The sequence below is a fragment of the Pan paniscus genome, chromosome 13 (assembly GCF_029289425.2).
Source record: "Pan paniscus chromosome 13, NHGRI_mPanPan1-v2.0_pri, whole genome shotgun sequence".
Classification (NCBI taxonomy): domain Eukaryota; kingdom Metazoa; phylum Chordata; class Mammalia; order Primates; family Hominidae; genus Pan; species Pan paniscus.
In genome coordinates, this window is record NC_073262.2 from 68,400,116 (window position 1) to 68,426,536 (window position 26,421).

Below are 26,421 nucleotides of genomic sequence, written 5' to 3' on the forward strand. Positions count from 1 at the left end.
CCTTTGCCTACCAAAGTGCTGGGATTAGAGGCTGAGCCACCATGTCCAGCTGAGAATGCAGGCTTTTTAATACAAATTCAAACTTACAAACAAACAATGAGAAGGTAGGGTCAATAACCAATATATGCTCTTTTTTGTACAGCTGAGGATCTGCCAGATTTAAAATATGAAACCAATCATATTTTACTTCTGGAACAAGAATACAGGAGATCTAAATATAAAATGACGAAAAACAAAAAAAAAGTGTTAAATCTCCTAAGCAAGCGTCAATTTTTTTTAAAACATCATTCTATCAGATGCTTAAGGAACGTTATCAGAAATTAATACAAAATTTTCTAAATATTGAACACAGAAATTTTGCTATTCCTCATTTTTTGTGCCATAAGAAATATCTGATGGTTTTACAAACAATAGGCGCTTAGAAATTCAGCATACAAAATTCATTTTCCCCCACCTATTATCAATTACAGATTTTACCCAAAAGAGGAAAAAAACTTAACCAAATGATTACAATAGTGTTGAGGATTTTTTATTGTGTTTTCCACATAGATAAAAAAATAAGGCTTTTTGATGAAAAGAATCCATTACAAAGTCAAAAATCCATTACAATTATAATTGAATCAGTAACAAAATTTAGCTTTAAATGAGTCAAGTATTCTGCATTTGAAATTTAATATCACAAATATTCAAGATTAGTGAATTTTGGTAAGAAAAAAATACTAGAAGAAAGGAAAAGGACACCTTTTCAACAGATAGTAATTTATAAAAATTTTTTAAAAAGTGCTTTGGGAAAACACACAGTATCATTACTTAAGAAAAGTCATTTAAGGAAGACTTAAGTGCTTCAAGTGGAGTGTATTACAGACTAAAAAATGTTTTAAAATTTGCCAAGAAATTTAAGTGTTAAAAATACTCTTCTCCTTATTCAGTTTCATGTTTAAGGAAACATTTGACAGACAAGTAAACCAAAGGCAAAAAAAAGTTCAACTGCATTTTAAAATAATAAATTCTGGATCTGTAAAAGCTCTTGGTTTGTACACAGAGGCCAATGCTGACCTTTATTGATCTATTTCTATGTAGTTAAAAAAATACAGTAACAAATCTTTCTTCCTATCCCCCCAAAAAACTAGGGGAAATATTTTAAATTGTGAGTGTGTGAATGTAGCTATATATATCCCTAAGTGTACAAAACACACAAACATCACTTTACTTGGAAAATTATTTTCATCATACTGTAAACATCTCTTCCCTTACATCTGGACATTTTGAAATAGTCTTTGGTATTACTAGTTATTGTGCTTTGAAACAGAAACTTGCAGAATTTCTGTAGTAGTGCTACATAGATAAAGATATAAATAAGAAAAATGCACTTGGAATAAGTTACATTTAGCTGCTTTTGCATAATTTTCAAAAACTACAGTGTATGCCTAGTCACAGTTTTATGAGAAAGAATATTTCCTTTTTCAACTTAATTTTAAGGAACACTTAATCATTTTGGCTAAATACCCATTTTTGGAGTGGATCTGATGGGTTGCATGACACTAAACTTGGATGCTCTCCATTTGCTGAAAGGCACATTTTAAAGAATGGATTGTATAGAAGTTGATCCTAGAATAAAAGGAAACAACAGACATTAAATTCCAAGACTCATAGTTAAGTGATAAATATGAAAACGATTTTATGGTTTCATTGAAGCAAACCTAATAGCAAATCTTTCTAAGGTGAGCCATGTCTGATAAACTCTTTGGCTTCTAGTGTAAATGCCACCTTTTAAGCTACTACTGTTCAATTAGTAAGATATTACATAATGAAGAGAGGCAGACAGAACAAGGTTTGAATCACATTTTCAAACAAGAAGTATTCCCTTGATATATCCATAAGTGACAAACTCTTAAAAACATCATAAATTATAAAAGCCAGTGTTAAGGTTTTCTAGTACTGCACAAAACAATATTCAGGTAAGAATTGCTATGATACAGTTAAGCCTTAAACGTGTTTAAAAACAGAAGAGACCTGTTATGTATTCTCTCAATTCTAGGTTTGTGAAAAAGTGCTAAAACAGGGTAGAAAAAAATTAATCACTTCAAGTGAGAAGATATAATAATTTTTCTTCTCTCTGCCAGAAAAAAATATGACTGTTGCTAAAAGCATTATAAGAAACCCTAAATAGTAAAAAACAAGCGACTAATATTAATAATTCACAGAAGTGCTCATCTGCATATATCATGGTTCAACCAAGCAACTTAATTTTTTGTTACTAAGAGTACTTAATTCATAGATGTATTCTCTTATCACATGGGTAGAAACACATAATAACAAAGTTAATAAAGGGAGAGAAATTCTGATAGATAATATTAATGTACCATGTTCCACTCATTTTCCCAGATAAGCAAGTAGAGCTAAGAAAAATAGTTAAATAGATGAATTAATTGCACTGAGGTACCTTCTGGATCTCCCATATCTGCTCTCCAGTGACAACTGTCTTGTGACCTTTGTAGGTACATCCCTTCAGCTGAACGAGACCTTGAGCAGCATGAAGACATAATTCCTTCTGGATGTTGTGCCGAATTTCATGTTGAGCAGAGTATTCAAAGTACTATGGAAGGAATAGCACTGTTACTGACAAAAGCAACCCATGTGCTCAGTTGCAAAATAAATAAATCAGCAACTCGTTAAATAATAAAGTCATTTCTATTTCAACAAAATAATACAATAAAAATAGTTATTAGAAACATAAGCTGAGTTTTTGTGATAGACGATACAATAGCCTTCCTTCATCAACAGGTGGTTACTTCATTAACAAGGTACTGTCTTCCTCCCCATACCAGAAGTTGGAAGTTATCAAGGAGAGTGGAGGCTATCCCAGGCATTCCTCAGAAAAGGGAATGAAGAGTTATAACAAGAACATTAATTGCCTCTCTCCCACAAGTGTTCCATTTCTCTTCTTCATCTCAATCAAAGGTGTTTTCACTAAACTAGGGACTTCAGGGTGTTCACCATGCCTCAGTTTTCTCACTAGAAAATGGGTAATTTAATAGTTCCTACCCCACAGGGTTATGAAGATAAGTGGGTTAATATGTATAATACATTTAGAACAATGACTGGCACACGGTGAGTTTTCATACATTTTAGCTATTGTTACTACTGATGCTTCTCTTTCTCCACATATCCAAGTAATTCGTCCCTTAGCTGCACTATTCCTCTCAGATGTTAACATCCCATCCATTCTCACTTCCGTGCACTCATTTCTGTTACTCAGACTCTCAGAATTTTTACTGAAACATCTACAGCTACTTCCAATTTCTGTTCCTATCATCCAGCAATCCAATCTGCTGCCAGATAGTCTTTTATAGCATTAGTTTGATCCCTGACTGCCCTTGCTTCAGTGAATCACTACTGTTGCTAAGATAAAGTCCATACTCCTTAATTGGTACATGAAATCTTTCTTTTTGATCTTGCATCAATCATTGCCCCAGTTATATATTATGCTTCTTTCACACAATTCTACCAATCAGAATATATGTATCTATAACTCTAAGACTTTGCTTTACAGTCTGTCCTCTGCCTGGAATACACTTTTGACCCTTTTCTGCTTGGCGAACTCCTTTTTAATCCTTCAAGAGCCAACTCAAATACTACCTTCCTTCTTTGGCTTTGCCTGAATTTGCCCTGCTGCACAAAATTACAATCTTTTCAAGGTTCCCATAGTACATCAGAGATAACTTTTCTAGCACTCTATTAGAATTGTGTGTGGTGTGTAGACCTGGCTTCCCCATAGACTGAAGTCAGGCAATTTATCGAGTCATAATACCCATCACAAATCCAATATTTCATAATATTGACATTATAAAGATAAAATAAGTTAACATAATTGATTCAATAATGAAATAATTCGTAGGAGCACTAATATTTGTTAAGTCCTTATTACATGCTAGGCAGGCACTGTGTTAAACTCTTTATGTGTATTAGAGTAGGCACTCTACAAACGTTCGCTGAATTCACAGAGCCACATATCTTGAGTTTCCCTACTCTTAGTCTCATGCTTAATTTATCTCCGCCCACAAGCAAAACACCAGTCATTTTTATAACTAGTAGTTCTTCAGATGGAAACACTGGAAGAAACTGAGTTTAGATGATGAAAATAGCATTCTAGCTATACTTGGCTAAGAAAGATAAGCCTTAAGAACTCAAAAATGGTAACAAAGGCTGTCGAGTATTTTACCCATTATTAAAAAGTCATTAAAATAAAAATTATAAAAAATGGAAAATATTGAAAGTACTTTGTAACAAAAAAGAGCACATAATTGGATAACTGTGAATGTTGGAGAGACCCATTACTTAGAACGAGTAGAGAAGAGGCAAAGCAGTAAATATAATCAAGTTATAATGACTCAAACTGCATTACACTAGTAATATTGGCCAGCTTAGTCACATAACCAAAATATTTATTTTTACTTGGCATACATGAAGTTTTATGCTATAAAAATATTATCTGATCAAAAGTAGAAGGAAACATGAAAAAATGATCAAGTTATATAATATCTAAAAATTTTAGCACTCGGAACTAAAATTTGCAAAACGGTTTAAGTGCAATGCTTGATTAAAAATAAAATGTCAAGGAAATAAAGCAAAATAAAATCAATAGCTGTGTTAGGGTAACAAAAGCTGAAGTTTCTATTTAGTATATACACCAGATAATATTTATTCTTCTGCTCAAAACTTCAATTGTTTCTGTCAAACTCAGAATTAAGTCCAAGTTTCTTAATGGGGCCAGTTAAGCCCTACATGATCAGGTCCCTATCAATGCCCCTGACCTCATTTCCTAGTCCTCTTTGCTAGACCAGTACACTGGCTATCTGCTTTCTCCATGTATCTGCCTCTGGGCCTCCACTCTTGGAAATCCTTCCTCCAAGATGAGCATCTTCTCCTGGAACACTCTCTCAAAGTATTCAGGCCTCCCTCTAAGGTCGCTTTTCCAAAAAGGTCTTCCCTCACCTCTTAAAATAACCACCCTACCCCAAAACACACTATTCCCTTACCTGCTATATTTTTCTTCATGCCCAAAACTACATATTTTTTTCTTTGTTCCTGTGGAACATAAGCTCCACAAGATCAGGAGCTTTGTCTTTTTACTATGGTAACAGTCAGTACAAGCTACTTTATAGGTTCTAAACAAACACTTATTGAAAGAATATGTGAATGTTTTCCCATCCCCCAATTTCTAAAAGATAGCTATATTCTATTTAAAATGTAAACATATTTTTGATACAGAGCTATCATAAAGCTGTTATTATCTTTATGCAAATGATAACAGAAAAATGAAAAAAAGCAATGTGTACAATATATCTTCAGCTTTTAAGATAAAATAAATGTAATGCTAGAAGAAGCCTAAGAGAAATTTATAGGGATTTACATTTACTGATAAGATTTTAACAAATGCAGAAATATTTCCCTCTGCTCAAAATCTTAATTTTTACAAGCATAGATCAGTGTTATTTCCAAAGAATGCAATTATTTATGTAACTATTTTTCTTCTAATATATGGAGGGTAAGAAAATCTTAAAAAGATGCATATAGATTTATGCACATACACATATATGTACAGATATATATGTATATAGATATAGGTATAGATGTATGTCTGTCTATATGCATCCATATATATCTCCATCCTATTTCAGAATTACACCTTAACCATCCAGCAATAGATCCAGTTCAGCAGCTCTGGCTTCTGGGCATCTGTATCATCTGCCCTCAGTAGATTGATTGGTTTAGGTTAATAAGGATTAGAACTAGATCAAGCTGAGCCTAATGGGTAGGAAGAAATATAGAAGAGGATGGACCAGGAGATAAACTGGCTCTTTTTTCCTAAAACTGACATCTCAAAGTTTCGTCCCATTAAAATAGGACATCATGGATATTAATTATTGCAAAAATCCTCCACACACATCTTGGACTCTACACCGAAATACCTGCAATGCCCAGAAGAGATACTCCAGGCTCTTCTCTTCATTTCACTTTCCTTCACACTATTCTTATTCTGTTGCCATTCCCCACAGCCACCTCACTAGCTCCTATCTACTTTTTTTTTTTTTTTTTAATGTTTTCAAATGTCATCTTTCTCAGGAAAATGTGTGGACACCCAGTCTCATTCAATGCCCTTTTCTATACCCCCAGAACACTCTGAATGCTTTATCCTAAGGAACTGCTAGTTTATAGATTTCCTAAAGGAGTTAGAGTCTAAATAGCTTGAACTCATCAGAGTATCTGGCATGCAGGGCTCACTCAATGAATTTGTTGAATGAACAAATGAGAGAAATAGTCTAATCTTTCCAGGAGTTAAGCTGCAAAAGGTAAGGAAAGGAAGCTTAAAAAAAAACAGAAACTTTGTATATAACATGTTCTCTACCCATAGGCAAGTAAATAGTAATATTTGACATTTGAATCTTAATCAGTAAAATAGTCAAAAGGTAGTAAAGCAGGTATGTCACTAATCAAGGAGAATCTTCCTCTTTTGTTGGAGAAGGAGGAACATATTGAAATAATATTGTGGCCCACAAAATTAATTTATAATGCTCTATTTTGTTATTAACACTTGATGTAATTTGTGATTCAATCCAGTTATATGTGGCCTTTATGTGTAAACTTGCAAAATCACCATGCCAATAGTCATGCAAAAGTTAAAGCATCAAAGAGCTACATAGAAGTTTCTTTTTAAAAAAAATTTCAAATGGCGTTATTCTATTATTTTCTCATTTTCCTTTTTTTTTTTTTAATTTGTTTGTTTGTTTTTGAGACAGAGTCTCACTCTGTCACCCAGGCTGGACCGCAATTGTGTGATCTCGGCTCACTGCAACCTCCACCTCCGTGGTTCAAGCAATTCTCCAGCCTCAGCCTCCCAAGTAGCTGGGAACACAGGCATGCACCACCACGCCCGACAAATTTTTGTATTTTTAGTAGAGATGAGGTTTCACCATATTTGCCAGGCTGGCCTCGAACTCCTGGCCTCAAGTGATCCACCCACCTCAGCCTCCCAAAGTGCTGGGATTACAGGCGTGAGCCACTCAGCTCGGCCTCCTTTTTTTTTTCTTTTTTTTTTTAATGGTTAAGCTACTCAAATTGTTTTCAGAGCCAGAGTAAAAACCAAAAAAAATACTCATCAATATCAATTGCCAAACTCAGTCTGAAAACATTTCACACACAGCTTACCCAAGTATAAAGCTGCTGTGGGACTTCTGAAAAATAGGCGACATCTCACTTGTGCTTGTAAATGCTTTACAAGTGAAGGATTTTTAATGCAGTTCTCACCTGGTTTCCCCCAAGTCCATGACACGTATACATAATTAATGGTTTGCCTCCTTGATTGTTTTCTCCAACATCCAGACATAGAGGCTGACCAACGCTTTTAATCTAAAGGAAAATTTTCAAGTTATGAAAAGTTTTTTAATCCATGTGATTTATATATTTTTAAAATAATTTAGAAAGTAATGTTAATGATTATAATGTAAAATCTCAAAAGCAATAAAGAAAGTATTTCAGCAATTTTCTTAGAACCACATAAAGGTTGGTGGCAAGGAGTATATTAATTAAAAAAGGAACAGGAAAATACTCACATATCCAGATATGACAGGATTAAGGTCTGGCACATACACCTCTGGATAAATGTTGTTCAGATACCATGTAAAATTTTTACACTGAAGGCGGTGTTTTATTTCAAATCTTTTTGAAAGATCACCAAATGCTTTCTGTAGAAACATAAGAAATGAAGGGAATGCTTAATTAAAACAACATTGATAGAGTACTTAAAATACTGCTATTTGTATTTCTATTTAGGTATTTTTAAAAATCCATGCTAAAAATTCAAGAGGCAATTCAACAGCCTTCATCATTCATTCAAGTAAAAACCATGCCTGCCTGTTCATTTCTGGCTTTAAAAGAGAGTCAAGACCACTTCAGTGCTGATTAAAATACTAAAATGATGCTATTTTATTCTTCATTTGTGCCTCAAACATTCCCTACAAGACAAAGATTTCTAGTAAAATGCTGTGGGCAAAGGAATGGTGGTAGGAGCATCCAAAATTGGTCCCAACTTTATAACTAAAAATGATCTGCAAAGTGAGGTGTGAGAAATCAGATATAGACAAACAGTGCCAATACACAATGCAACTTCTATCTCTTCTCCATCAAGATCACAGAAAACCACCAGCAAGAAATAACCCATTGGGAGTAATTTTTCTAGTTTCAGGATGTTGCTTGTTCTTAACAATATCCCCAACTGAACCTTTAGTAGAAAAAGGCAATTTTCAAGTTAAATGAATTTTGCTTTCCTTTATTTTAACGTACTAAGAAAATAACTTTTTTAAAAAACCATTATTAAACTTCAAGGTATTTGACCTACCGGCAAAATATTAGAGAAAAAGTACATGTAATATCTAAATGTATGCAAAAGTAAATACTCAATCTTATCAGTTCAACTAAAGAAAATATTTTCTTATGCCAACTTTGATGTCTTGAACCCAGGTGTTTTAGCAAAAAGTATGAGTCTTTAGGACTTCTGGCTAGCTTATTACATTTACCATGTAGATCTATGTGTCCTGTGGTAACAAACAGGTATTTGCTGACTCATGTGCCCCTTTGTGGGGGACAAGCAGAGCATAAGCTTCATTTAGTGCCCACTTGCCTGCTTAGCCAAGTACTATTGTGCCGTACACAATCTGCCCAATTTGTCTTCATGGCCTCGGGTAAAAAGATAGCAATCTAACTCAGTAGTGCTCTGAATTTGCATCCTAACAGGGAGATACTGGAGACCAGAGAAAAAGGGAAAGAGGTAACCAAATCGTTCTTCACCACAACAGCCAAAATATTGATACCGTTGACTCCCAATAAATACTCCACCTTCCCTCACCCTGCAAATTAGCACTATCTATTTCCTACAAAAAGATGAGTACTATACACTGAAGCATGGTCTTAAACTATCTAGTTAATTTACCTTATCTGATATTATTAAGACTATTGGAACTCACTTCTAATATATTAGGTTTCATGATTCTGCAGAGCAGAATCTATTTATGGCAGGTTAATAACAAGAGTACCATATATTTGTTAGCACTTATCACTTTCTTATTTCACAGCTACTCTGGGAGAGAGACAGCATGCGTATTTCATCTCTTAAAACAGGGAAGGAAAGAAAAGAAACATGTTAAGCATGCACTCCATGTCCAGCCACCTTGCAGCCACTCTATGAAGTGTCTTCCCTATTTTACATTCTCAAAGGCTTTGCCAAAGTAACATCTCCAGTAAGTAGTGAAACTAGAGCTTGAAAAAAAAAGGCTTGGCACTCCTGGTTTATTCTCATGCCACATTAAGACACTGTCTCTATCTCCAGTGCAAAAAGTCACTTAGAACCTTTATTTAGGTGTTATATCTCCTAAAACCAGTAAAAACAGTTCTACTTAATTTTCTTTGAGTAAAATATTGAACCAGGGCAGCAACAAAAATTAACTATCTTTCATATTAAAAACATCAAGTAGAATTCCTGATTTTTAAAAAGCAGTTTACTTAGTTTTTTTCTTAAAAAAGGAAACTTGGATTCATAAGTCATGTACTTTGAGAGTTAAAATTAAAAACCTACTTTCAAATTTTTTGATGTTTTGTACTTGAGATGAATCGACGCAAAAGGACATGTGAACTTGTTATAGATTTTATTGCAATTTAACTACTTAGCTTTAACTTACTTGTTTAACAATTTTTGCTGCATCTGTATTTCTCCTATAAAATATTTCCTTGTATTCATCCATCCAGACTTCTGCAAGGCGAACTTGGTTTCTAGCAATCACCTGAGTGCCTTTTGGAAAGCTATGAGGGCTTTTGCTGCGAAAAACATGTCCAACAACAGAGCAAGGCATAATCTCCAACTGCCCACCACATTGCCATACCTGATAATTAATGATATTTGTTTAAATTTACAGTATTTTAGAAAAATCAAAGTGTTGCTTTTAAGTTCACCTTTAAGGTATTATGAAAAACAAAATTAGAGAAGAGATTACAATATTACAAATAGTCTCTGTCCCCTGCCATTTCAACTTAAGTTCTTAAATGTAAGGAATTATTTTATTAAATGGCATAGACACTAAAGACAACAGAAGTGCATTTTCAGTAAGTTAACAAAATGGTGATTTCAGATTTTTCATAAAAATGAATTCCAGGCTTTTGTTTTTGCAAATAATTATGTAAGTTCTCTAATATGCACAGAAAACTAAAGGCTCTTATGCATTTGACTTCTGTCTGAACTACTGACATAGTCACTTCACTTAAACTAGAGTTTCTCTTCAAAGCTTGGATATAAGTGGACTCAGACCCTATTTATCTCTTGTATATTCAATTTTGTAACCAAGAAAACAATTCCAGATGGCTATTATTACCAATGATCATTCTACTGAACTTGCAAAGTAGAGGATGATTATTTAAAAATTCATGCCAATTTAGAGATAAAACGTCAAAAAAAAACCCCTATTTGCATTAATGCTAAATAAAATGGCAAATCATGAAATCAATGCCTTTTCACTTAAATATCTTAATAATTGACTCTGCCATAGTTACCAAGCAAAGAATCAGAAAATAAGTCATATTTAATACTATGTGCTTGTAGTAGAGCAAGTGATTACAAATCTCTTTCTCTCCTTTCTTTCTTGAACAAATGAGAAGACTCAGTGATATGTTCAATTCAACAAACTGTGCTTGTGACCCAACACGTGCTAGGGGTTGGAAATACTGAAACGAATAAACAAGACCCCGCCATAAGCAGTTCAAACTTGGCTAAGATCATCACTGCCAGTATGTGATGGAGCCAGAGCCAAAACTTAAATCTTCTAACTCCTAGTTCAGTTCTTTTTCCACTACATTCCAGCCTAACAGATGAAAAATGAATGATAAAGTTACTGCAGAAAATGAAACTCATGAAATCAAATACATAAGGTACATACGGAGTCTACCCAAAGCCTTTTTTTATATTAACTTATAATATGTATAGAAAAAATCCAGCTCATTCATTCCAAACAGTTAAGTCCAATGTCCTTTAAAATTATTCATAAATGTTTTTCCATTCTAACTCCCCTGATGATCAACTCATTTCCTGAAGCACTAGATTTAATTATATTTATCTTGGCTGGAATTCAGTAGCTACAAGTGCATTAATTGGTGTTCCTGCCTGGACACAGGAGTTTAACTGATTCCTCTTGTTACATTGGCAACAATGAATAAATATATTAAGTTACATATTAAAAGAAAATATTCTTATTCCAAAATTTCCAGCAATTAAGTTTCAGAAAGCACAAAAAGTAGAGTGCACACATCTGTAATCATATGTACCAGCCGATTAGAACACAATATATTTCATTGTTTAATATATCTGCTATATTTAATTTCCATAAACTTACTCTGAAAGACATTTCTATATTTTCACCTCCCCAGATTTCCATTTCTTCATCATAACTTCCAATATACTCAAAATATTCTTTTGATATGGAAAAAAGTCCTCCTGCAAAAGTGGGTGTTCTGAAAAATAATCCATTGTCAAATTTTGTTATAAAAACTAAACAAGATAAAACAGCATATTTTAAGAACTGAAATTAAAAAATTAAAGCCATATCACATTTTCAAAGCTTTTATTCAGATTAATAAAAACTAGAAATGCTATCTTCAAAGTCAAGATTTTTGGGGTCGGGGGGAGTACTTCGTGTCCTCTCCCATTGGAGTAAACTTAAATGTCTTCTCCTAACCATGCTTTATGATTTTTAAGTAATGATTGATGAGGAAGACATAAGAGCTCACTCACTGCTACCTCTTACTCAGCAACATCATGTATAAGCAAGTACATAAATGAATGACTTTTAGATTCTCTTTATATAGAATATGTGTGTTCTTTATCAATTACCTCAGAGGCAATTGCTATAAAGCAAACAGTGTGTACATATTCAATGTATGGTATAGGGTGTAAATATAAGACTCTGAGAGCAATCATCTTACTTAATTGGGTAGGTTTCATCTTTCCTTCTTTGCTTCTCATGATCAGGAAGCGACTCCCAGCCAAATGAAAGACTCCAGTCAAAATTTCCACGGTTATGGTTACTTCCATAAGGAGAAGGTTTGTTGAATTCAAACGTGTTCAGATCTATGGATGCAATATCTGGACTTACGACAGCCGTGTAGTTCTCAGCTATTCTGGCCAACAGAGGTTCTAGCCAACCATAGAAACACTCACCTGGAGGGAACAGAATTTTAATTAATTCAATAAAAACATTGAAGTTTCTTTCTTTAGTTATTTAGGTGAAGGTTTACAGAGAAATGAGAATAACAGAGTCAATTTGTGTTTTGAACATGTATATAATGGAGATTTCTTTCTTCCTCAGATTTATTGAGATATAACAAATAAAAATTCTATATATTTACAGTGTATATCATAGTGTTTATATATGTATACATTGTAAAAGGATTTTTGCAATCAAGCTAATTAACATATCCATCACCTTATCGGCTTATGGAGTGGGTGGTAAGAACATCTGAGATCTACTCTTAGCAATTTTTGAGTAGACAATATATTATTATTAATTACAGTCACCACGTTGTACAATAGATCTCCAGAAGGGGAGATTTTTTAAAGGTTTATTGTGATGAGATGAGGGTAGGATGAAAAAGGTGAAAAAAGTTCAGTACAGTTAGAAAAATTCCCCTACAGATGATGACCTTCTTTCTTCTACAAAAGATGCAAAATAACACCAGCGTATTTAAAGTTTAGATGATGTGTTAAAATGGCCTATGAGTCAAAGGTAGCTTTTTGCTGTTCCACATTACCTGGTCCTAAATGTGTTCTGATTTATTTAAACTCGTATCTCCCTGAATAAGGTACAGTAATTGAAATTTTCATTTATCTGACTGGGTCTTAGGAGAAAATAAGGAGTCAGTATAAATTCCGATTTTAGCAACTGGAGAAGAAGGAGCATTCAAAGCTGCCCCAGACCTAATATAAAGGGAGGGCCAAGGAGTTTCATGTCATGATAGGTCTAGGCCCTGGTCACAGGCCAGGTTGTTTTATATAACACACAGCAAGTTCAGCCAATGCATGTGCTGTCCTATTCTGGGCTCCCCACAAAGCAGTATTTGGCAGTCATGGTCCGGGAGGACCGTCAGACATATCCACCCAGTGGGTAGTGGGTAAGAATGTCCAGTATGATCTTATTGTAATTTTGAACAAGGAGAAGAAATACCAGAGGATGGTATTTTCCTTTTTAAAGCACCTCTCTAGCATTACCTTTAGTGTTCTCTTCATTTTCTAAATGTCTGGTATTAAAAGAGAACTGAATGTGATGGCTCTAAGCAACCCAAGAACATCCAAAAGCCCTTCTGTAATAATCGGTGTGTGCTCAAAACTAGTAATTGGGTGAAACATAACCTAAGCACTGGCCAATTCAAAGCTAGACACTCATACAAAGTATAGCCCACTAAACTCAGAGCTCAAGGGACAAAATGACATTTTAGTAATAACTAGCATGCATATGACACATTGACTCTAAAAGTGCTTTCTAAATACTTCACAAACTTTGACTCTGAAAATAATTAAAGTACAAAGAAAAACCAACAGCAGCAAAGTCAAACAAAAATTGACAATATTTATGTAAGGGATACCAAAGAAGATGGGATGTGGCACCCCTAACCTGGCATAAAAAGTATATATATAAACATATTTTGGTTTTGTGGTTTTATTGAAAATTCGCAGACTCCTTTTTATGCCAAGGAGTCTGCAAATTTAAAAACACACACACACACACACAAACTAAAATATAAAAAAAGCAGCAGTACTAGGACGAAGTTTAATGATAGGGTGGATTACATGCACTCATTCATTCATTCATTCATTCATTCATTTTGAAACGGAGTGTCACTCTGCCGCCCAGGCTAGAGTGCAGTGGCACACTCTCAGCTCACTGCAACCTCTGCCTCCCAGGTTCAAGCGATTCCCATTCCTCAGTCTCCCTAGTAGCTGGAATTATAGGCACACGTCACCATGCCTGGCTAATTTTTGTATTTTTAGTAGAGACAGGGTTTCACCTTGTTGGCCAGGCTGATCTTGAACTCCTGACCTCAAATGATTCACCAACGCCGGCCTCCCAAAGTGCTGGGATTACGGGAATGAGCCACCATGCCCGGCTACATTTAAATAGTAAATAAGCTTTCATTCACTTTAAAGTGTGGGAATCAAGAAAACAAACAAACAAAAAAAAACACTTTTTTTTTTAACAGAAAAGAAACATGGAAAAAAAAAAAGAGGCAAGGATAACTGGCTGGAACAGCTAGTAACTGAAGAACATTGAAGTTGAGGAAACTTAAACACAAAAGGAGGTAAGAATTCTGCATAAGTGAAAGGAATTTTCTCCACAGAGCTGTTATCTGCTTGGGCTGTCATTGCTATAATCGCCAGTTGAAAACGCTGTTAAAGAAAATGCAATTAGGCATTTAGAAAAGAAAAGACTTCCTTACCTTTTAAATTAGAGGCAGAGGGAGGGAAAATGTTACAACCATATCCATACATATATACTTACAGTGAGCATCTAAAAATGTGAGCGTTTCAGCTGTTGCGACTGTTGCTCCTAGCAACCGAGCAGTGATCAGACCTTTTCTTTCTCTTTGTCTGACTATTTTTACTATAGAAAATTGTTTTACATATTCATCTAGTTTATCATGTAAGTACTCTGTAAGGAAAAAAAATCAGGGTTAATTCTTTCTAAATGCATTTTCATATATAGCTTATGAAAGCTAATGAAACCACAGAGCAATGATCCTTCCAAATTCATAATCTTAACAGTTGCATGTGTCCTTCCAGTAAAATGAAAATTTTATCTTTAACTCCTTACTGGCGAAAAAGGCTAGCTATGCAAATTATCACTACTGTAACACAAAACACTGTAATGCATACTTATTCTGTACACTTCCTATCAATAAATATAATGTGTTTGGAGGGAAGTGAGAAACTTCAAATGGAGTCAACCCTAGCCGTTCAAAAGACTCATTTAGAGGTCTGAGAAGACTGACTACAAGAGTGAAAGATATGGAATTTGGCCAAAAAGATATTCAATGCTTTGAAATTGGTATTTAAATCTGGAAATCTTAAAGAAAAATGTCAAATATCAAAAGACCTCTGATATTTAAGCAAGGATCAAAATAATTTAACACCAAAATGTTAAGCCACGTCAGAAAGTCCACGGCTATAGCAGTTTGGGACGATTCCTACACAGAGTCAGCAGAAAAATTTGCGAGAGCTTTGGAGTCTCCTGACAGAGTTTTATTTAGTAAAATATGAAACAGGCAAATTTTAGTATTGGGTATATACTTTAAGATATTCAATATACCAAATTGGATAAGGTTTGTAATAAGCAAAATTTGAGATCATAGGTTTTAAAAAAGTTATTAACAAATGTCAATCCAGTGTTTTTTTTTGTCTGGTTTTGTTTTGAGACAAGGTCTTGCTCTGTCGCCCAGGGTGGAGTGCAGTGGAACAACTCACTGCAACCTCCGCCTCTGGGCTGCAAGCAGTTTCCTCAGCTTCCCAAGTAGCTGGGACCGCAGGCATGCTCCAACACGCCCAGCTAATTTTTCTTTTCTTTTCTTTTCTTTCTTTTTTTTTTTTAGAGACGGGGTTTCATCATGTTGCCCAGGCTGGTCTGGAACTCCTGAACTCAAGCTATTTGCAGGCCTCAGCCTCCCAAAATGCTGGGATTACAGGTTGAGCCACTGAGCCCAGCTGTTCATATTCTGAAACAACTTCTTAAGCCTGTTTTTCACAATTAAATTTTTGATTTCTTATTGAGTACAAAATGCAGTTCTTCAAGCAGCCTTCTTGGGCCCAAAACATAGCCTCAAAAAAATTTGGGAATGTTAAGAAAATCAATAAATGTCCTGGGGCAAAAGTTTGCTTCTGCCAGATTTTAGAAGCAAATGCAGATGACTTTGACTTTATCTGTGATAATATAACCTTTTTTTCAATTCTCCAGTGGTTCAGTTAAGAGAGCTGCTTATTTAAAGCTTAAACATTCATAAGAGAGGAAAGTGCAGGAACAACCCTTGTAGAAAAATAAATCTATCTAAACACTGTTGTCTCAGAGTAATAGATTAACTTTTTAACACCTTCTAACTATCTCAAAATAATTCTCAGATTAAGCTTTTAACACCTTCTAACTACCTCAGAAATAATTCTCAGAAAGACAAGCAGAATTGTAACTCATCTTAAATATATAATCATAAACATTTTCTGTTTTAAGAGGCTTGTAAAAATTTCAACATTCTTGGTTAGAATTATTTTAAATGGAGTTACTACAGATTGCTTCAATATACCCTCTCACTGTTGGAATTTGTTAAAAAAAAATTTACTTAACCACAACATATGAACTTCCCATAAATTTATATCTGCACCCTAAATTTAGCTCCCATGCACACCCTTTATTTGGGAGGTTAAGAACAGAAAGCTACATGAAATCAGATGCCCTGATTTCACTTTATGGCACAATTACTTTTAGCTGTGTGACCTTGGGCAAGGAATTTTACCTTTTCTGCGCCTCAGTTTCTTTAAGATGAGGATAATCGGACTCACCATCACAAGACATTGCTGGGAGGATAAAATGAGACATCTGACCTTCAGGAATCTAACTCCAAACTTGGATTTATTAAGGAATAAATTTTGTAATCATTGAAATAATATGTATCTGTTTGACACAATATTTAAAATACTTATGATGTTTGAAAATTTACAAGTTAGAGTATTTGTTAAATTAGCCTTGTGATTCCAATTTAAAATGTGTAATTTAGTATTTGACTTCCAATTTTAAGTGGAAATGTACTAAAGAATTTGGCTAACATTGTAAGTAATATTGGAATATTTAAGAACACCAAAATAAAATAGAACATGGTGACTCTTTAGTGATTTTTAACTATTCATTTATATTATTTATTGATATATTATTTATATTAACTCATTTAGTCTTTAAAACAACTCTAGAAATTATGTACTAGTTCTGTATTTCCTCAATTTTAAGCTACACAATTGGATTCTTCTTATAATCAATTTCTTATAATCAATGGCATGTTAAGTTTAATTAGCTGTGGGTTTTCTCTAGTGATTTATAAATTAACAACACATAATATATTTAATGAAATATGGCATTATTCCCATTTTGCTGATAAATCACAGCAGAGAGGTTGAGTAACTTGCCCTAGTCATATAGTTGGTTAGGAAAAGAGCTGGGATTCAAATCAAGGCAGCCTGACTCAAAGGCTCAAGTCTGTGCTCTTAACCTCTATGCCTTACATTAACAGTCTCACATTGAGGACTACATAGTTATGAATAATGGTGTTTCATACATTTCTGCATTTGAAAATATTTGAATATGTCCATCCTTGGATTCTAATTTCATTCACCATACCCACTATCCAAACTATTATATTCAAGCTCTGAGATGGCATACAGAGAGCACCACATAACCAAGTAGACTGTAGATACCACCATACGGATTTGGGAAACAATCTAATTTGCATGTGCTTTCTTACCATCTACACTAGCGTCATCTACCAAAATGATTTCCTTCAGCAGTATTGCAGGTGAAGAATAGAGCACACTGTGGACAGTTCTAAGCAACGTGGACCACGCTTCATTATGAAAAACTATTATGACACTGGTGGTGGGCAGGGGAGGGCAGCGCTTAAATTTTTGTTCAATACATCTAGAAGAAGTCAGAGAAGTAGAAAAACAATTACAAATTTTATTATTTTATTTCACAGCTATACCATTGCTAACATTATCATTATTGAATCTTTATCACTGAAAAAGGATAGTTTTCTTCTATGTAATATAATCTCAATGCTATATAAAATGTAAATAAATCAAAACAATTTTTTTACAAGCAAATCACTCACCCAGAGATGATGTCTACCAACAGAGATGACAACATATCAAGGATTACAACATGTTATTATAGCTTTCTCAACAATATAATTTTAAATGCAAATAACATTTTAAATAATGAAAATAACCTACAATGAGACAGCATGTAAAAATGACAAATCCTTATAATTGCTCAAATAAAAACCAAATTTTTCTTATTTCATGCAGAAATCATTCATTTTTCATATTTGCAACTTTAAAAATTGTACCACTTTATTAATTTTTTTTTTTTTTTTTTTTTTTTTTTTTTATGGAGTCTCACTCTGTCGCCTAGGCTGGAGTGCAGTGGCGCAATCTTGGCTCACTGCAAGCTTCACCTCCCAGGTTCACGCATTTCTCCTGCCTCAGCTCCCGAGTAGCTGGGACTACAGGCGCCCACCACCACACCCGGCTAATTTTTGGTATTTTTTGTAGAGACGGGGTTTTACCATGTTAGCCAGGATGGTCTTGATCACCTGACCTTGTGATCCACCCGCCTCGGCCTCCCAAAGTGCTGGGATTACAGACGTGTGCCACTGTGCCCACAATATTAAATCATTTTTATAAAGATTATCTTTAATTAGATATTTACCTAAGTATGTAATATAGGTTTCTTAAGTATTTCCTAGGTTTATTGAATCAATTTACTTAATCTGTACACAGAATCAAAAGGGAAAAAATAGCTTTATTGTAAAACCTATGTTCTTATTTTTATTTAAAATAGAGACAGTCTGTGATGTTGCCCAGGCTGGTCTTGAACTCCTGACCTCAAGCAATCTTCCTGCCTAAGCCTCCCATAGTGGTGGGATTATAGGGGTGAGCCATCATGTCCAGCCTAAACCTATGTTTTTATGATGTTCATCATTCAGCAAATACTTATTAAGTACTGCCATTTGCCATGTGTTAAAGATTTTGCTCCAATAATTTGATCTACTATTAAATAAGACTAGCGTTTAAAAAAACCCTTTAAAAATACATAGAAATAAAGATCTAAATAAAGACCTAAATCCATGTTAAAAGTCCTGTGCTCATGTCACCATCTAAAACATTGATTGGGCACAGGGAGAGAGACCCTAAGTGCCCTTGACTGATTAGTGGTACTACTATCCATTAGCTAAAAACATTAGTTATAAATTGATCTCAAATTCATTTGTATAGGAATGTCTTTCCTCAATGAAAAATATCTTCATATTAAGCCACTGGGGTGCAGGTGAGTCTGCATAGTCTCCAGCCTTTGAGGCTAGAGATGTAGAGATAACCACAGTGCCAAGCCTGCTGAATGGAGGTGAGGATTAAATGAAAGAACATATAGGAGAGGGCTTCAAGTCACTGGGACATAAAATAAAACTGTGTGAGGTTTATGGGAAAGATAAGCAAATAAAGCAACTATGTCTTTAAGGTCACTTAAAAACCATAAATGGCTGTACAATTTTGGACAACAGACTATGAAATCCTCCCTTACAGTCAAAAGGCACAGTAAATACAGTGTGTGAACAATTAAACAGTGCTGCTCAAACACAAAGATAAGGAAGTAAATCATTTACTCATGGAGATAAGAGCCCAACACCCTTCAGTTCCTCTGCCAGGGCCAATGGGGAAACTGTAGCCTCCAGTGTGATATTAGGGGCCTGAGAAAACTGCCCTAAAAAAAGATACACAAATTATCCCATTAATTACTTTCATAGTCATACCTCAATAGGAATGTCTCTGATACGCTTTTTTAACAGCAAGTCTTTAGAATGGATTATTTGTAGTGATTAAAAAAAGGAGTTGGATTGGGGTAAAATATCAAGAGAAGATGTCAACAACGGATTAGAAAAAGGAGAGGATGGATTCTGAGTGAAAGTGGCATTGCTCTTCAGTTTCTTCATGATTTCAAAGCATGATACAGGTGCATGGGCGGAAAAAATAAGCACCTTCTTCATCATTCATAAATAAAAACAAATTATTTATTCTAAATTGAATTTTGGATAAACTACCAATTAATTAAAAAGCTCAAACACAAACTATTAATATACACACTTGAACCACAACTACACAGAAATAAATGACTAAATATAAGCTTATATTTTGAACCCATAAAAGTTTATAACCAACATAAACTAGAAGTAAAAATTATGAAAAATTCCATATTGTGGTATTTTATTTTTAAAGAAAAAAAAAGAGGAAACCTATGATTTGTTATAAGCATTTTGAGGAGAAAGTGAAATTCTGAGTATAAGATTTTTTTCCTACCTTTATTTGCTATGTGGTTAATTAATATAGTATTAATCGATAATTATAAAATGGTTTTGAAGATTTAAAGTATGAAATTTCACAAAAATTCATACTAGTAAAATGTTATCACTTTAATCTTGCAAGATTTTCCATCAGTTTAAACTAGGATTTATTTGCTTAACTGATAATTACCAATATCAAGTTAAAATGTCATGTTATATCAATACAAGTAATAAAATTTCACAATATAATTTCATAAACCCCATTCATTTTGAAACAACATGTTAAATGTATGCTTTGAAAATTGTTTTACATATTTAAAATAGTGCAATTAAAATAACTTGCCAAAGTGACTGTATCATTCCAGTCAAACCATTTGAAAAACCTGGCACATAGAAACATGCTTAAATTATCAGTCACATGACCATCTGGCTTTGGAAGAAACTAGGTCTATATTTCTAATGAGCATGGAAAACATTAGCAGTTCTTCAGAAAATGTGTTATTTGCTGATACTGGTTACATTCAAAGTAAAAAACAAATCTTTTTTTTTTTTTTTTTTTGAGACAGAGTCTTGCTCTGTCACCAGGCTGGAGTGCAATGGTGCAATCTCGGCTCACTGCAACCTCCGCTTCCCAGGTTCAAGTGATTCTCCTGCCTCAGCCTCCCAAGTAGCTGGGACTACAGGCGCACATCACCATGCCCACCTAATTTATGTATTTTTAGTAGAGATGAGGTTTCACCATGTTGGCCAGGCCAGGCATGGTAGCTCATGCCTTTAATCCCAGCACTTTGGGAGGCCAAGGCGGGCAGATCACGAAGTCAAAAAACAAATCTTTACCACCTGTACAAAACCCTGTCCAAAGTAAGAAATAATTAAATCTTCACTCCTACCAAAAAATGTTGTTAATGTGCTTACTTATTTTTCACTTACTTAGCGATTAACATTATTGAAAATTATTGCAGCTTCTTAATGCTATATTGGGAGAAAAAAGCTCATTTTGAGCTGTCACTGATTGTCATGTCAAAAGAATAAAAATCATGATTATTGATTTTTAATGTAGATTACTTTTCAATCAAAACCTCTCCTCAAGTCAGTAAAGTGCAATACTGCATTCTAATCTATTACTGTATAAAAGGAACTATAATGTGCCTTGTTATATCAGCTAGAATATTTTATAGATATTAGTTTCTTTACACATTCATTTAAAAATTATGAGCAACTTAAACTTGAATCAATCAGATTAGAATAGCTCAACAGAAATCTAAGCTACACAGTTTCAATGTTAAGGGACTCATATACTTGGATCCGGTATTGATAATCCTAAATCTAGAAAAACCTGAGTGAAACAATAGACCAAAAGTTATCTTCAAGTTCACTGCCAAATGTAATTCTCTAATATCCAGAAAGCAAAGCAAAATACACAGGCATTGTTTGCTTCCAGTTTGCTTATCTTGTACTCTTTTTTTTTTTTTTTTTTGGAGATGGAGTTTCGTTCTTGTCGCCCAGGCTGGAGTGCAATGGCACGGATCTCCGCTCACTTCAACCTCTGCCCCCCAGGTTCAAGCAATTCTCCAGCGTCAGGCTCCCCAGTAGCTGGGACTACAGGCACACGGCACCCTGTCCGGCTAATTTTTGTATTTTTAATAGAGACGGGGTTTCACCATGTTGGCCAGGCTGCTCTCAAACTCCTGACCTCAGCTGATCTGCCCTCCTCGGCCTCCCAAAGTGCTGGGATTACAGGTGTGAGCCACCAAACCTGGCCTATCTTGTACACTTAAAAACTTACTGAGGGGCTGGGTGCAGTGGCTCACGCCTGTAATCCCAGCACTTTGGGAGGCCGAGGTGGGCGGATCACTTGAGGTCAGGAGTTCGAGACCAGCCTGGCCAACATGGTGAAACCCTGTCTCTATTAAAAATACAAAAATTAGCCGGATGTGGTGCCACACGCCTGTAGTCCCAGCTACTCGGGAGCCCGACACTGGAGAATCGCTTGAACCCGGGAGGCAGAGGTTGCAGTGAGCCGAGATCACACTACTGTACTCCAGCCTCAGTGAAAGAGAAAGACTCCATCTCAAAATAATAATAATAATAATAATAATAATAATAATAAATAAATAATCTGCTGAGGGTGGGCCGGGCGCAATGGCTCATGACTGTACTCCCAGCACTTTGGGAGGCCAAGGCAGATGGATCACCTGAGGTCAGGAGTTCAAGACCAGCCTGGGCAACATGGTGAAACCCCCTTTCTACTAAAAATACAAAAAATTAGCCAGCTGTGGTGGCGGGCGCCTGTAATCCCAGCTACTTGGGATTGTTTACAAAAAATAGGGCATTCTGAAATATAATTAGGTACTCAAAAACTTTGAGTCAAAGTAATCACAAAGTCTGTGAATTGCTTTACACATATATAAAATATTATCCAACAGTTCCAAAATCTTGGCATGTTTTTAAACATTTTTATTCTAAAGAAATACAGAGAAATGGAAACAATTCCTCTACCTTCTACTTCCTATATAAATTGTCCAATAATTCCCCCTAAATAGATGAGAAAACCACAGTATTTAGGAATAAAGAATTTCCTTGCGGATAGCAGTCAGATCTAGAATTCAGTTTTCTAATTTCCAAGCTAATAACTTTTCATATCTGCACTGCCTCACCAAGCATAAATAGGGATATGTAGCCTCAATCATTATAAGCAAAAAATAAATACAACAGGTTAAATAAACAGTATTTGCTGATTTTCTGCCTTAGAGTAGCTAAAAAACAGATAACTTCCTTAGCTCACCCCTCTCTCCCCTGCAAAGCCTGGTGATAAAGAATAAACAATAAATATTCTTCAACATACTCAGGAGGTCGAGTGTCTGGTCCAAGATCTCGGTGCAAAGAAATCCTGTCACTTGCGAAAGCATTAAAGCAGTGTTTAGCTTCCCCACGTTCCTTTTCCTTTTGCTCTTCAACACTTAAATTAGTTGTCTTGAATGCTTTACCAGAAGCACCAGGTGCATTTGAATCCTGAGGTGGACGGTCAAGGACAGGCTTCAATTCTGCTGCTGTATAATATCCTTGCAAACAAGGTCTCTCACCAGCATCAATGTTTTGCCTGACAGGTGCTCCTATTTGCATTTTTGGCATGGCATCCTTAATATTGTTTACAGCTTCTAGCATTAAATCCAACATCTTGTTTTTGTTTTTCATATGCCTTTCCATCCTTGATTCCTCTTTGGAATATTGAACACTTACTTCTCTTTGCATTAAAACCAAAACTATTATAAAGAAAAAAATTACTGCACCAAGCTTCCAGAACTTTTTATGGTAATGTCTTTTAAAGTGTAATTTTACTAGTCGCTTTAGGTGAGCCATTCTAACATTAAAAGCTTGTCACTTGACAAATAACAGTTATTTCTTCTTCTGTTACTTGTATTTTTTATCATAGATTTGCTGAGAAGAAGGTATCTTTAATGGTAGTACCTATAAACAGAAATGATCGATGGTATTAGTAGCTATTCAGTCCTACCGGCATGGCTCAATTCATTCATTTAACCAACAACTGAACATAAGCTACCAATGTACTCTTATGGTTAATGAGAATACAAAGATATCTTGTCCTCAAGAAAATTACACTTTTGGAAGAAAATAATTGTTACAATTTACTACAATTTATTGGGGTTGCAAAAATATTGATATTCCTCTCCATTAAAAAATACATTCTTTTTAAACTCTAATATCCACTATATACTATGTATAAAATTAATTTTATAAATATATTTTGAGTTAAAAAAGAATATCTTCACTTGATAACCAAGGAATCAAAGGACCTCGTTAAATAAATTACAAAAAAGAGAGCTCCATAAGGAAGTAAGGGTATACTGATAAGTACTATTAGGCATCCATCTAAAATAGTGGCCTTCATTTTATGTAGTTTACCCTCAAACTGTGATCTACTCCAGCTTAATGAATGATAATACAGCAGTTTCATCAGTAAGTAAACTATTATTCTCCCAGATTTTCCAACCCAATAGTACTTGTGAATCCTGAAGGAACCCCTAAAAACAAGAAAATCAACAGCATTTAATTTGTTGTTATATAACAGCTAGTTTTAATAGCTCACAGAAATACAAGATCTAATAGTAAAAAGAGAATTCATTAGCTTTACTTGAAGTGTCTGTAGGGAGCCTATAGAAGTCATAAAGTTAAAAAAGCAGAATTTGGTTTGATAAAATATTGCTTGCAATTGACCCTAAGAACAGGACAGCAAGTTTATTAAACCCTAATATGGGACAACAGGAGCAAAGGAAAAGAAAAATAGGACTTTTTAGGAAACGATTACATACCATGAGCCGCCATAGCCAGTCAAGAAATTTGCACGGACGAAGGGGAGGGAAAATGCCTGTTCTTCCTAAGGTCTAAACATATTTTAAAGAAAATATCATTTATAGCAATGAAAATTAACTTTTGACACCTTCTTTAACTTCTCTTCCAAAGTTCTCCCTAAATTTAAAATAAGAAAACCAGGTTCTAAGATGGATTCTCTGGCTTTTGGCAGGAAATTTTAAGCTGAATAAACAAAATAGGCAGAACTTAGTTCTATATACTATTTCTAATTGGAGTGCTCTATATTCTTTTCAGTATGGAGTGGATACTTCTGCTCCAAAAGATAACCCCAATTCTGACATATATTGCTCATAAAAGTGAGATTCCAATCTTTCTGAGGTTTGGTTGCTTTAAGAATTTCAGGTAAAAAATGAAATGACCTCTTAAGCTTTTGAAAAGAATATAAGAAGTTATAGAACCACACTATGACAGTTGTGTAATTAATTATGTGTCAAATGTTGTGGTAGGCTGTGGTTAAGAAATTGAAGATAGCCCTTACCTTCAAGAAGCAGAATTGAAATATAGGAAGCCAGAGGACAGTCACAAAGCAGTGTGATATGTGCTACGACAGGAGACTAAGAAAGCTACACAGGCTTGGAACAGTGGCTCATGCCTATAATCCCAACACTTTAGGAAGCTGAGGCCAGAGGATCACTTGAGACCAGGAGTTCGAGACCAGCCTGGGCAACATAGCAAGACCCCATCCTACAAAAAAAAACAAAAATTAGTCAAATGTGGTGGTGCACGCCTGTAGTCCCAGCTACTCAGGTGGCTGAGGTGGGAGGATGGCTTGAGCTCAAGAGGTTAAGGCTGCATTGGGCTATGATTGTGCCACTGCACTCCAGCCTGGGTAGCAGGACAAGACTCTGTCTCAAAAAAAAAAAAAAAAAAAAAGGGAAAACAATGTAGAAGGTCAGGAGAAATGTTAAGGAAAGTTTCCTAGAGATGACACTGTTGAGCAAAATCTTGAAATACAAGTACATTTTAGGCAGTTAGACAGGAGGGAAAATAGAGAGGGAATGTCAGATGCAAAACCATAAAAGCAAGAAAAGGCATGGTCAGTCCTTGAGTACAGCATAAGTGGAAGGCACAGGGAGAGAATGACAACTGATGTCGCTTGAAGGTCAGTTAAAGATCAGTTCATAAAAACCCTTGTGCATCTTTCAGTGAATTTGGAAATTACCAGTTTTTTCCAAAATAGATGGAATGGAGAGGACTGTTTTTAAGAAAAGAACACAATCAAATTTATGTTTTAGAAAAATCACAAGTTTTTCAGCCCCAGTAAAGGTGATAGATATTAATGAGATGAGGTGGGTCAAAGGATGGAATGGAATGATTTCAAGAGAGTCCAGGAAGTGGAATCAAACAATAGGACTTGGTGAGAGAAAGGGAAGAATGGGAGATGAATGGTGATATGGTTTGGCTGTGTCCCCACCCAACTCTCACCTTAAATTGTAATAATCCCCATGTGTCAAGGGCAGGGGCAGATGGAGATAATGAATCATGGGGGTGGTTTCCCCCATACTGTTTTTCATGGTCATGGATAAGTCTCACGAGACCTGATGGTTTTAAAAATGGGAGTTCCCCTGCACATGTTCTCTTGCCTGCCATCATGTAAGACGTGCCTTTGCTCTTCTTTCACCTTCTGCCATTATTGTGAGGTCTCCCCAGCCATGTTAAATTGTGAGTCCATTAAACCTCTTTTTCTTTATAAATTATCCAGTCTCTGGTAAGTCTTTATAGCAGCATGAGAACAAACTAATACAAATGAGTAAAGTGATAACATTCACAAAGGCAAGAAACACAGGAAGGATAGATTCAGGGTAGGAATTAAGGAGATAATTTGTTCAGTTTTGGACATAGCAA

At 35.0% G+C, this 26,421-nt stretch overlaps 1 protein-coding gene across 2 annotated transcripts in view; it reads right to left on the reverse strand.

Moving 5' to 3' along the window:
• Positions 1-507: 507 nt before the first annotated feature.
• The window catches only part of GALNT3 (polypeptide N-acetylgalactosaminyltransferase 3), a 46,996-nt gene continuing 21,082 nt past the window's right edge, over positions 508-26,421 (reverse strand). Inside the window, exons 1-11 of one of the 2 annotated variants that reach the window (XM_034954417.3) lie at positions 25,055-26,202; positions 23,030-23,652; positions 17,593-17,765; positions 14,595-14,744; positions 12,025-12,259; positions 11,436-11,553; positions 9,735-9,935; positions 7,614-7,745; positions 7,309-7,410; positions 2,444-2,596; positions 508-1,608 (exon numbers count right to left, since the gene is read on the reverse strand). In XM_034954417.3, coding sequence (XP_034810308.2) covers positions 1,486-1,608; positions 2,444-2,596; positions 7,309-7,410; positions 7,614-7,745; positions 9,735-9,935; positions 11,436-11,553; positions 12,025-12,259; positions 14,595-14,744; positions 17,593-17,765; positions 23,030-23,544 — 1,902 coding nt within the window. In that variant the 5' untranslated portion in view covers positions 23,545-23,652; positions 25,055-26,202 and the 3' untranslated portion in view covers positions 508-1,485. Of the gene's footprint in view, positions 1,609-2,443; positions 2,597-7,308; positions 7,411-7,613; positions 7,746-9,734; positions 9,936-11,435; positions 11,554-12,024; positions 12,260-14,594; positions 14,745-17,592; positions 17,766-23,029; positions 23,653-25,054; positions 26,203-26,421 lie in introns of those variants that run through there. The other variant, XM_003824319.6, reaches the window with a different exon arrangement.